At 58.1% G+C, this 12,422-nt stretch overlaps 1 protein-coding gene across 4 annotated transcripts; it reads left to right on the forward strand.

The window, feature by feature from the left end:
* The first annotated feature begins 846 nt into the window (after positions 1–846).
* Positions 847–12,031, forward strand: MAN2C1 (mannosidase alpha class 2C member 1). Of its 4 annotated transcripts, none has more exons than XM_074354130.1 (26): positions 847–988; positions 1,245–1,370; positions 1,808–1,931; positions 3,091–3,161; positions 4,185–4,416; positions 4,712–4,901; positions 6,044–6,150; positions 6,338–6,448; positions 6,801–6,893; positions 7,024–7,140; positions 7,385–7,480; positions 7,583–7,728; positions 8,083–8,206; positions 8,554–8,675; positions 8,781–8,866; positions 8,991–9,146; positions 9,331–9,428; positions 9,603–9,697; positions 9,948–10,052; positions 10,164–10,320; positions 10,420–10,563; positions 10,946–11,055; positions 11,162–11,241; positions 11,375–11,523; positions 11,605–11,714; positions 11,792–12,031. In XM_074354130.1, exons 1-26 carry the CDS (start codon positions 882–884, stop codon positions 11,916–11,918), a joined length of 3,183 nt encoding a protein of 1,060 aa, XP_074210231.1. In that variant the 5' UTR covers positions 847–881; the 3' UTR covers positions 11,919–12,031. The 4 variants fall into 4 exon arrangements, with proteins under 4 accessions (XP_074210231.1, XP_074210234.1, XP_074210232.1 ...); XM_074354133.1 differs by having other exon boundaries at positions 4,239–4,416; positions 9,318–9,428; positions 9,565–9,697; XM_074354131.1 differs by having other exon boundaries at positions 4,239–4,416.
* Positions 12,032–12,422: the final 391 nt, after the last annotated feature.

Below are 12,422 nucleotides of genomic sequence, written 5' to 3' on the forward strand. Positions count from 1 at the left end.
TAAATCATATATTTAAAACATTCATTGGTATTATGTACTTTCCTAACAATTTGCATTTGAAATGTATTAAATGACTTAGCCAGTATTTCCATTAAAGTATCAGGGCTTATGTTGTGTATATACTTTTTTCCTAATAATTTTATAGACAAGGACTCAGCAGTCCTAGGAGGCAGAAAAGGCTGCCAATAGGTTACTAAGAGTAACGTGAGCATGAAATTGGAGGTGTTCCTGGCATTATTCTATTAGGATCTTGAATGCTGTTTGTGATCTGCCATCTCAAAATCTTCAGTTTCTGGTGATGGGTGGCAGTTAGCCATATAAGTAAAATCTGTAGTAGAGGAAGCTTGAAGTTACTGGGATGCAAAGCCCTCCCCTATTTAACACATGTCCGCCGACTGGCTTGAAAGCACCCGTCCATGGCACCCCTGGCTCCCCGGCTCTTCCCACGTTAAGTAGACACAGGTTTGCGAGATAGCGAGGTCGTGGCTGGGACCGGAGCGCAAGGGGGTTTCCGCTTGCAGCTTCTGAGACGGGGTGACCTGCGTCTGCAGCAGCCCAGGCTCCCGCCCGTGGTGCCTAACGGTCTGTTTCCGTCCCAGGCGTTTTGCAGTATCAAAGCGTCAAACTTGCAGTTCACGTAGCGATTTGCCCAGTGTCCACCAGCTCGGACGAGTTAAGAGAGGACCCTCGGAAGCGCGGCTTTTAGCTTTCAGCTCCCTGCTCCAAGTTCAGAGCAGCAGGGCTTCGGAGAGCCGCCGGTGTTCCTAGGAAAGCTGCCCGGGCCTGGGAGGCGCCCTTTGACGCCGGAACCTTTGGCTCCAGGCCGTGGACCGCGCCGGCAGCGCCTGAGGCCTTCCGGGAAGAGGAGCGAGCGCGCGGCGATGGCGGCGGCGGCGGCGCCGGCCCTGAAGCACTGGCGCACTACGCTGGAGCGGGTGGAGAAATTCGTGTCGCCACTCTACTTCACCGACTGTAATCTCCGCGGCAGGTGTGGCTCCTCGTCCAAGGCGCCGGCCAGCCGGCCGCATCCACGCGCCTTAGCCTCCCTTCCGGGGGGAAACCCAAGCCGCAGCCACCCGGCCCGAGGGACAAAGTGCCCGCCGCGGACAGGGCTGGGGCCCGAGAGGAAGGGGTAGCGGGAGGCTGTGCTGTGGGGCAGCCCTCTCCGCTGTGGAGCAAGGGAACGCGCGTCCCCACCCGCCGGGAGGGCCACCGGCGCGCGCCCACCTGCCCCTCCCGCCCAGGCTCTTCGGAGACAGCTGCCCAGTGGCCGAGCTCTCCAGCTTCTTGACGCCCGAGAGGCTTCCCTACCAGGAGGCAGTCCAGCAGGACTTCCGCCCCGCGCGGGTCGGCGACAGCTTCGGACCCACGTAGGTAACGCCCAGAAGCGGGACAGGGCCAATGGGGCCCCGCTCCCGGCTTATTCACCTCCCCTAAGGGCCCATCTCCACTGTCGGCTCTCTGCCCTAGACAGCCACTTGGGGCAGAGCAGCACCCTCTGCTGGGAACAGCTCCCTGGTCCCGCAGTCTTCATGGGAGAGTTTTTACTGCCTCCCTTCTCCCAGTCCCTGGACACCACTTAGGAAGGGCACTCTGGGACAGGTCACAGACCCCCTCATTTTCTGCCTCTTTCCCTCACCTTGCTGCACACCCCCGTTGCTCCTTTCTTGTGAATCAAACCTGAATACCTTGTGGTGCTGCAAGTGCTTGGAGAAAGTCTCAAGCCCCTGCTGACCCTTGATCCAAGGAGGTATGTCAAAAAGACAGGCCTTCAACCCCTAGGCCCATCTCAGTGGTTCTCTTGCAGTTGGTGGACCTGTTGGTTCCGGGTGGAGTTGACCATCCCCGAGGCATGGGTGGGTCAGGAAGTTCACCTTCGCTGGGAAAGTGATGGAGAAGGCCTGGTGTGGCGTGACGGGGAACCTGTCCAGGTGAGAAGCCCTGCCCTAGGTCAGGTATGGCCACATTTCAGCCCTGATCTCTCCCTGATCAGCCACTCTCAGCTGAGGGGCTCTGCTTGCAGGGTGGTATCAGGATTTCAGGACTGGGCAAGTTGCTGCTTGGGCTCCTGTGTAATTGGTCCTTCTCATACTTGAACGGATGGTTTATGGGTCTCAACACAATTAGTGCTAAACCAACCCTGCCACTGACTAGTCACCCTCCCATTCTGGGCTGAAAACAGTAACTAATCAAGTACAATAGTAGGTACAGCAGATCTCTTTATTAACCCCCCACTAGGGGCCAGGGGCCAGAGTAGTAGCTTTGCAGATTATATCATCTTTTATTTTTGGTTTTTCATGAACTGGTTTTTATTATATGTAGTATATGCTTATGACGGTCAGTGGCAGGAGAGAGGGGTGGGGATTTTCAAACAGTTTTGGATAGCATAAAGTTTAAAAAGTCCTTTTCATCTGAAATAATGGATCTCTCCCACCCCATCTCCAATTTCCCAGATAGACCCCTATTAAAAGTACCTTGTTCATGCATCCAACCATACCAGGTTTAACCTTCATAATCCTGTGTGGTAGGTCTTTATGGTCATTTACAGACTAAGGAACTAGGATATATAGAGGTCAGTGTACTGGGAAGCGGGTTCACACAGCTTCCATTCCAGTAGGGCTAAGCCTCAGTCTCAGGTTAGGATTGTTTTTCTTCCTGTGAAAAAGAGGGCAGACCCCTCCCTCCCTTCACTGGCTCAGCAAATGTCTCCTCAGTGCCCTTTCTGGGCTGGTCCCTGTGCTAAGCACTGGGGATATAGCAGGGAATGAGGCAAACCTGTCTTTCCCTTCTGATGCTTATTCAGGGGTACAGAAGCCACCAGAAGCCACCCAGGATCAGACACCTACCTAAGGCCCCACAAGACTGGTGGCCTTTTCTGCTGGTAAATAGGTGCCATTTGGTGATCTTGCTGCTGACTGCCATAGGGGTTGGGGCACCTGCTACCAGGGGTCTCTGATACCTTGGTCTTACATGAGAGAGAGGAGCCAGTGCTGGGGACCCAGTGGAGGGGCCTGGCCTCCCTCAGCTTGTACTTCATGTGAACTGTCCAGAAGCCTCAGGCCCTGTCTCTTTCACTCTACTCCCCACCAGGGTTTGACCAAAGAAGGGGAGAAGACCAGCTACGTCCTGACTGACAAGCTGGAGGAAGAAGACCCCCGAAGGTGAGTGGGTCCCTGCACTGGGTTGACCAGTGCTGTAGGGGAGAGGGCACCAGTGGGCGAGGAGACGCTGAGGCCCTGAGTGATCTCAGAAACACACCCACCTTCAACACAACCATCCTCAAATCTCAGAGTTGTCTTTAAAAAGCAGGGTTTTCCCCTCTGACTACAAAGATGTTTCGTTCTTGTGTTAGAGACAGAAAAGCAAAAAGAAGTAAATATCTCCCCCATTATCTCACCACCTAGAGATGCCCACTGGTAACGTCTCAGCATTCTTCTCAGGAATTCTTTCAGGCATAGCTTTGTATTTCTTTGACATTTTGCATCCTGATTTTCTTCACTTGATATTCATTCTATATTATAATGTGCATTTTATGACACCATCAAAAATTCTTCTTAGATATTATTATATGTTATAATATTTATTGAACACTGTGTATCTGATGTTTCCAGACACTACAGTGGTCCTTGACAGCAAGGAGGACTCATATATAGTTATATAATTACAAAGCTGATGAGGCCTCTGAAAGAAAATACTGGGAGCTCAACATGAGAAATCTGTTCCAGACTAAGGAGAAGGGTAGGAGGAGGGTCATAGAAGGCTTCTCTAAGGAGGTCATGTTTGCTCCCTAAAGACAGTAGAACATCACCACAGGCCGCCATGCTGCTGCAAACAGTGGCCTGCCTCATGCTGGCTGATGGGTCTTTGCTCTGAAAGATTGGACCTGGGAGATCCTAATGTGTTTTTAATATGAAGAGGGTGCCAAGGCCAAGGCACTGCTTTGTAGACAGCCTTGGAAATAAAAGGCTGAACAACAGCACAGTTCACACGGTTCCAAACTTGGCTGCATATTCTCCCCAGCGTTCATCAGAACACTTATCAGCAGAATGTGGAATTAGTCTGTTGTTTCTACCGTGACCCTCTCACACATGCAGCTGAAATACTGTGGGACCCTCTAGGTGATAGATCCTGGGGGTGCATGGGGAGGGGTATGTTGGAAGCCTCCTTGGTCCTCCCTCTCCCAGCCCCAGAGTCCTCTGCCAGTCTCTTGGCCTGAGGCTGCCTCCCCACATTTGTAGCCTGACTCTCTATGTGGAAGTAGCCTGCAATGGGCTCCTGGGGGCCGGGAAGGGATCCATGATCGCAGCCCCTGACCCAGAGAAGATGTTCCAGGTGAGCCGGGCTGAGCTGGCCGTGTTACACCGGGATGTCTACAAGCTCCTGGTGGATCTGGAGCTGCTGCTGGGCATGGCCAAGGTACTCAACACCCCCATCCACCCTGGTCACTCTGGAGCCCTGCTCCAGGCAAGCTATTTCTTGGGTTGGGACTCTGAGAATCCAGAATAAGGAGCAGTTTCTGCCTACCTGAGTGTTGGGAGAATTTCCCTGTGTAAAGGGGAGGAGGCAGGCGGGCCGAAGAGGGGATTAGCAGGAGCAAAGGGTTGGAGGTAGGGAGGAACTCTGCTGAGAACCCTTGTGAGATCAGCTGGGTCCTTGTTTTGGAGACTCTGCTTGCTTGAGATGGGGAGTAAGGGACAGAACCCTGCTGCAGGGCCTTGGGGAGGACAACCAGCGCAGCTTCCAGGCCCTGTACACAGCCAACCAGATCGTGAACGTGTGTGACCCTGCCCAACCTGAGACCTTCCCAGTGGCCCAGGCCCTGGCCTCCAAGTTCTTTGGCCAACGTGGAGGTGAAAGCCAGCATACCATCCATGCCGTGGGGCACTGCCACATTGATACAGGTAGGGCAGCAGCTGATGGGTTGGCTGGGGAAGCAGGAGTGGCCTTGAAGCCCTGGTTGTGCCCTGGCAGCACTGCGTGATCCATATCAAGTTCTTGCCCCTCTTGGACTTCAGTTTGCCTGATCTGTACAGTGGGGCAAGGGGAATGGACTGTGAGCTTTGCTAGGTGTGGCTTCATTTATTCTTTCAACATAATCCGATGCCCCATGTGGCCCAATGCTAGATGTTGGGGGGTTAGGATTAGAGAGACTGATGATCACAAAATAGGCAGACACAGTTAGTGCCATGATGGAGGGAAGTATGGAGGGCTGGGGAGCCCAGAAGAGGCACTTAACCCAGCTGGGTCTGGGGAATTCAAGAAAGGCTTCATGGAAGAGGTGACCTTTGAACTGAGTGAGGATGAGTAAGAGTTTGACAGGGGTCCCCAAGTCCTCATATAGGAATGGAAGTAATTAAAATAGGGGTTCAAGCATAGGGGGAGGTTTCCAGGGAAGAGATCAGGAGTTCAGTTTTGAACCTGAGGCTTATGGGAAATCTACATGTTTAACAAACTCCCCAAGGTACTGATTCTCATCCAGCTAAAGTTTCTGAACCACAGAACAAGGGCTTTCTTTGCTGTGCCAAAGGGTGGATGTGGGGTCTGGCCTGGTAAGAAGGAGCCTAGAGGTTAGAGTTGAGGCAGTGATGCCTCATGTAGGATGGGCGGCCCGGGCAGGTCCATCTCGGGAAGCTGTGCCCTGTATTCCAGGACATCCTTCAGTGTGTGTGCAGGGGAAGGGTTCACCCCTCTGCCTCACCCCTCTGCCTCTTCCCTGGGGGTGTCTAGACCTCAGAGTGAGGCTAGTCCAGAGACTGAGGCCTCCATTTCCTGCGCTGTAAAATTGACCTGATAGCCTCAGCCAGCCTCCTTTCCCCAGCCGCTACTCCCACCTTGCAAGAGTGACGTAAAGTGACAGCTCAGGAGCAATGCCACAGGACTTCGAGGGGAAAGGGCTTGGGATGGGAGAACGCTAGGATGACCCTCCGGGGATCCAAGCTGGGCCTGGTTGAGTGCTGGGGGGCAGGGGTGAGGCTGGAGACCTGTGAGGAGCCCCCAGCTCCTTGCCACTCTCTCTCCACCCTCTGTCCCCCTGCTTGTCTAGCCTGGCTCTGGCCCTTCAAGGAGACGGTGCGGAAATGTGCCCGGAGCTGGGTGACAGCCATTCAGCTCATGGAGCGGAATCCTGAGTTCATCTTTGCCTGCTCCCAGGTCAGAGGGACAGCGGTGTCAGGGCACCTGGAGCCTAGGAGGTCCTAGTGTGAGATTCTGAGGGCTTCTTGGGCCTAAGGGGCAAGGCTCCTTCTCACCCTCAGCCACCCGCTGGGTCCCAGGTACTCAGCCCCAGGTGGGCGTTCTTGTCACTCCTGGTGCAGCTCCTGCCCCATCTGTCCCACAGGCCCAGCAGCTCCAGTGGGTAAAGAGCTACTATCCTGGCCTGCATGCCCGGCTCCAGGAGTTCGCCTGCCGTGGGCAGTTTGTGCCCGTGGGGGGCACCTGGGTGGAGATGGTAAGTGCAGTCTGCAGCCCCTCAGTACCGTCATGCCTTCCCTCCTCAGCTTCGCTGATGACTTTCTGCAGGCCCTTCACGCCCCATCCCTGGTGGCGCTGATTAGTCCCCGGAATCCCAAGGCCTGGGACTCATGGGGGACAAGGGCCTTAAGCACCGTGACAGGCTGTCTGTATGACCCAGCTCCGGGAACAGACAGTTGGTCCTGCAGCCAGGAGATGGACACCTCCTGGGCACTGGCTGTAACCTGGTGTCAGAGCCCTGGCTTCTCCTGATGGGGTGGGGCTGGCCTGAGCTCCTGCCTGTTCCCATCTGATGCTGACCCGGCTGCCCCCTGCTTCCCTCCCTGCAGGATGGGAACCTTCCCAGTGGAGAAGCCATGGTGAGGCAGTTCCTGCAAGGACAGAACTTCTTCTTGCAGGAGTTTGGGAAGATGTGCTCCGAGGTAGGCTGGGAGCTGCTTGGCCTGCGGGCAGATGGGGCTGGAGCTTGACCTTGAGTGACGAGGGCCTGAGGCTGTGGCTGCTCCGCCAAAAGCCCTGGTACGCGTGCCGCAGAGGCCCTTTTCCCTGCAGTTCTGGCTGCCAGACACATTCGGCTACTCAGCACAGCTCCCCCAGATCATGCGCAGCTGTGGCATCAGACACTTCCTCACCCAAAAACTGAGCTGGAACTTGGTGAACTCCTTCCCGGTGAGCAGGCCCCAGGGGCCAGGGGAAGAGGGGGCCTGGGTCCCACCTGGCCTGTTCATCTCTCTCCAGGCTTATTGAAGGGTCCTGGACAGACCACCCAACCCCCACAGACCACCCAACCCCCACCAAGAGAGGGCATGCCTCCCCCAGGGTCACACAACAGGCAGAGATAAGTCTGGAAGGCCTGGCTCTGCCTCAGCCCTGATTCTGGCCTCTCTCTTCCTACTCTGTCCCCTGCCTGCAGCACCATACCTTTCTGTGGGAGGGGCTGGATGGCTCCCGTGTGCTGGCCCACTTCCCGCCTGGTGACTCATATGGAATGCAGGGCAGTGTGGAGGAGGTGAGAGGGCACCTATGGCCGAGATGGGGGATGGGGGGCAGGCTGGACAGGGCTGGGTATCCTGCCCTAAGCTGACACATGCTGACCTGCCCCGCCTTCCAGGTGCTGAAGACCGTGGCCAAAAACCGGGACAAGGGGCGGACCAACCACAGTGCCTTCCTCTTCGGCTTTGGGGATGGGGGTGGTGGCCCCACCCAGACCATGGTGGACCGCTTGAAGCGGCTGTGCGATACAGATGGGCTGCCCAGGTCAGGCCTGGCCTCACTTAGCCCCACCCTCAGCCCTTGCCTGGAGCTCTTCCTTCTGCTCAAACACTGGGCCCAGCCCCTACCCTAGACCTTGTCCCCCTCCAATCCTGGACCATGGGCGCCTCCCAACTTCTACCCTGGGAGGAGGGTGGGGAAAAGCCGAGGGTGGGAAAGGGCTTAAACCCACTGGAAAGAGAAATCTCCTGGGGTGTCCCAAACTGTCTTTGTGTGGACAGGGAGCTTTCTGGGGTCAGCTCCTGTCAGTCGGGGCTGGATATCTTGTCTGCCCTTGCATGGAAGAAGAGTGAGTCACGTGGCCAAGGCTGGGAGACCCAGGCTCTCGGTCCCCCTCAGGGTGCAGCTGTCTTCTCCAGGGCGCCTCTTCTCAGCACTGGAGAAGGACTCGGGGCAGCTGTGCACGTGGGTCGGGGAGCTCTTCCTGGAGCTACACAATGGCACCTATACCACCCACGCCCAGGTCAGAGCTGGTGGCTGAGCCAGGCGGGGAGAGTGTGCCCTTGAGAGGCCCAGAGGGTCAGAGGAGGGAGCAGGGGACGGAACCCAGCCCAGACCTGGGGGAAGAGGTTTGTGTTCCACAGATGAGCTGAGAGGAGAGGAGTGCAGGAGGCCAGGTGGATCAGGAGCCTGAAGGAGGAGGGGCTTGGGCTGAGGGGAGAGGTGGGAGGCATTTGGGGCAGATCACCCATAAGAGGCTTTATCCAGGAAGCCTTGGGGAGTCATCCCGGGTCTGAGCAGGGAAAGGCTTTGGAAGGTGTCCTGGGATGCTTGAACAGATTCTAGACTGATCCCACACCCTGGGCTCAGATCAAGAAAGAGAACCGGGAGTGTGAGCGGATCCTGCACGACGCGGAGCTGCTCAGCAGCCTGGCCCTGGCCCGCAGTGCCCAGTTCCTATACCCGGCGGCCCAGCTGCGGGACCTCTGGAGGTCAGCCCAGCTTCTGCCCCCTGCCACCCACCGACCTCACCCCAGACACCTCTGTGGCTGCCCCTCCCTCCCAGCCTTCCCCAGCCCTGCCCTTGGCCCCTGCAGGCTCCTGCTCCTGAACCAGTTCCATGATGTGGTGACTGGAAGCTGCATCCAGCTGGTGGCAGAGGAGGCCATGTGCCACTACGAAGGTGAGACAGGCAACATCCCCACTGCTCTCTGCAACACTCAAGGCAGAGCCCAGAGTGTCTCCTGTGGGACACTCAGGGATCATCCAGACCCACTGCCAGCCATGACTGACCAGTCTCTCCCCAGACATCCGTTCCCATGGAAACACACTGCTCAGCGCCGCAGCCGCAGCCCTGTGTGCTGGAGAGCCAGGTCCCGAGGGCCTCCTCATTGTCAACACACTGCCCTGGAAGCGCACGGAAGTGTTGGCCCTGCCCAGGCCTGGCGGGGCCCACAGCCTAGGTACCAGCTTGGGAGAAGGGTGGCTACTGCGGCAGGAGGGAGATCAAGGCCAAACCAAGAGTTGAGGATCTCTGCTGGGGGTGCCTCAGGCTAGAGAGTTACTACTCACCCCCTCCACCCCCACCCCGAGTAAGGTTCCTGAGAAGTCAGGGAGGCCGCACTGATGCCCAGGCCTCATCCCCAGCCCTGGTGACAGTGCCCAGCATGGGCTATGCTCCTGCTCCCACCCCCGCCTCACTGCAGCCCCTGCTACCCCAGCAGCCTGTGTTCGTCATGCAGGAGGTGAGTGCTGGCACGTCGCCGTGGTGGCGGGGGGCTGTCCCGGGCTGTGCCTAACAACATGGGGGTTCTGAGCTCCCCAGCCTGGAGCAAGTGGTAAGGCAGGGCTGGGGCTGGGGGAGCTATTGGTTGTGGGAAGCCCCTGCAGACTTAGCCTCAAGGCCCCCTCCCACCAAGACTGACGGTTCTGTGACTCTGGACAACGGCATCATCCGGGTGAGGCTGGACCCAACTGGCCGCCTGACGTCCCTGGTGCTGGTGGCCTCTGGCAGGTGCTAACCCCTCACTGCCCTCTCCCAGTGCCTGGCAGGCAGATCCCAGACCTCAATCCCTCTGTCCCCTGGCCACAGCTGCCCACAGTAGCCCACCAGTGGCTCTGGACTGGGACCCACACATGGAGCGGGACAGGCTGGTTTAGGAGTCCCCTGTCCCCTGGGTCTACTTACCCTGCCCACATACCTGGAACAGCTGAAGAGACCAAGGTCACAGAGTTGTAAAGTACCAATCCTCGTGTCCTTCCAGGGAGGCCATTGCTGAGGGTGCCGTGGGGAACCAGTTCGTACTATTTGATGACGTCCCTCTGTACTGGGACGCATGGGATGTCATGGACTACCACCTAGAAACACGGTGCGGGGCGGGCAGCACTTGGGGTGGTGGTGGGAATACAAGGGTGTTGGGCCCCCTCCACCAGGCTGCCCTGGCTCAGCGCCTCCCTCCCTCCCCTCCCCTATTCCACAGGAAGCCAGTGCTGGGCCAGGCAGGGACCTTGGCAGTGGGCACTGAGGGTGGCGTGCGGGGCAGTGCCTGGTTCCTGCTGCAGATCAGCCCCAACAGTAGGCTCAGCCAGGAGGTCGTGCTGGATGTTGGCTGCCCTTATGTCCGCTTCCACACCGAGGTAGCAGGGGCAGGGTGGCAGGTAGCTTCCCCGGGTGTGGCTGGTGAGGAGGGGCCAGCCCAGGCCCATCCCTCCCCTTGCACCCCACCCCTACCTCAGGTGCACTGGCATGAGGCCCACAAGTTCCTGAAGGTGGAGTTCCCCGCCCGTGTGCGGAGCCCCCAGGCCACCTATGAGGTCCAGTTTGGACATCTGCAGAGGCCTACCCACTACAACACTTCTTGGGACTGGGCTCGATTTGAGGTCTGACATGGGGTGGTGGGGGTGGGGGTTTGGATCCTCCCTGGCTGAGGAGAAACTAGTTGTGTGGTATGGGGTGAAGAGAAGGAAGGTGATGATCAGTATTTACTTGTTCCTAACACGTGCACCAGGCATTGTGCTAAATGCTTTGTTTAGTTTGACACTCATGCCCATTCGGTGGGTTAAGTACTCTTATCCCCCTTTTCCAGATGAGGAACTGAGGTTTAGACAGGTTGGGTGGTGTGAGCAGGGCCTCCTATAAGTGAGAGCTAGAATGCAATCCTGTGGTCCCAGAGCTTCCTTCAGTCTGGTGACAGGAGCTCTGGAGCACAAGGAGGAGGCGGGGCCACCAAGTGGGTCTGGGATCTATGGATCTACCCTCCAGGTGTGGGCCCACCGCTGGATGGATCTGTCAGAGCACGGCTTTGGGCTGGCTCTGCTCAATGACTGCAAGTACGGCGCGTCAGTACAAGGCAGTGTCCTCAGCCTCTCGCTGTGAGTGGGGTGTCCCTGGGACACTGGCATGGGAGCGTGGGGGCGCGGTCTTCCTGGGCCAAAACAAGCAGCTCAGCCCGGCCCTTACCCACCCTTCCCACCCTAGCTTGCGGGCACCTAAGTCCCCTGACGCCACGGTTGACATGGGGCGTCACGAGTTTACCTACGCGCTGATGCCGCACGAGGGTGAGTGCCTCGGCCCCGACGCCCCTCTGCCCTTCCCAGCCTCGCTTGTCTCAAGGGTCAGTGGGGAAAACTCCAGCCGTCCCTCGCCCCTACCCTCATTTCCACCACTCGTCCCTTTCTGGTTCGCACCCAGGCTCCTTCCAAGATGCTGGCGTTATCCCCGCTGCCTACAGCCTCAACTTCCCCCTGCTGGCGCTGCCCGCCCCGGGCCCGGCGCCCACCGCAGCCTGGAGCGCCTTCTCGGTGTCCTCGCCCGCTGTCGTGTTGGAGACCGTCAAACAGGCAAGGGCTGGGCCGGGGCCGGGGCGGGGTCTGGGGCCGGGCCCGCCCTCAGCACCGCCCACCGCCCGCCTCCCTCCGCAGGCAGAGACCAGCTCCCAGGGCCGCACGCTGGTCCTGAGGCTGTACGAGGCCCACGGCAGCCACGTCGACTGCTGGCTGCACATGTCGCTGCCGGTTCAGGAGGCCGTCCTGTGAGTGGGATTCCACTCCGGGGTGGGAGTGGGATTCCTGCCTTCGCGGGACCCTCATGGCCCCTCCTGTTCTCTAGCTGTGACCTCCTGGAGCGGCGCGACCCTGCTGGCCCCCTGCCCCTTCAGGACGCCCGCCTGAAGCTCACCTTTTCTCCCTTCCAAGTGCAGTCCCTGCTGCTCGTGCTGCAGCCCCTACCGAACTGAGTCCCCGAGGATGGGGTTTTGCTTGTGGAAGGCTTTGGAGGCTCCTCATTTCTCCGTCCCAGCCTGAAGCAAGGCTCAGTCACCTCTTGAACAATAAACCCTTGGCTTGGGAACCCTGTTAGTAGCCCCTGCTTATTCCCCTCAGGGCCCATCCTCAGGCTTTGAGAGGGGAAGGTTTTACCCCAGGGATTTGGGGGCAGGGGCAAGATCTAAGGTCACCTGTGCGTGCACGGTCTGGATTGCATCCCCCATGAGAGAGACTGGGGGTTTCAGTGACCATAAGCTGACTAAGAGACCATGAGATAAGTTGTTCCCCTGTGTCCACAGGCAGAGGGCCTGGGGCTGGGGGAAAGGCCTGGGGCTGGGGAGAAGGCCTAGCGGGTGGGTTCTGGCTGGCCCCTGCTAGGAGGGGACTGACTAGTCTGGACCAGGTTAGGGGAGCAGCTGCCAGCTGTGAGGAATCCTGGACTGGAGATGTGGAGCCTGGGCTGCCTGGGCCAGGGG

The sequence above is a fragment of the Camelus bactrianus genome, chromosome 27, assembly GCF_048773025.1.
Source record: "Camelus bactrianus isolate YW-2024 breed Bactrian camel chromosome 27, ASM4877302v1, whole genome shotgun sequence".
In the NCBI taxonomy this organism is placed as follows: domain Eukaryota; kingdom Metazoa; phylum Chordata; class Mammalia; order Artiodactyla; family Camelidae; genus Camelus; species Camelus bactrianus.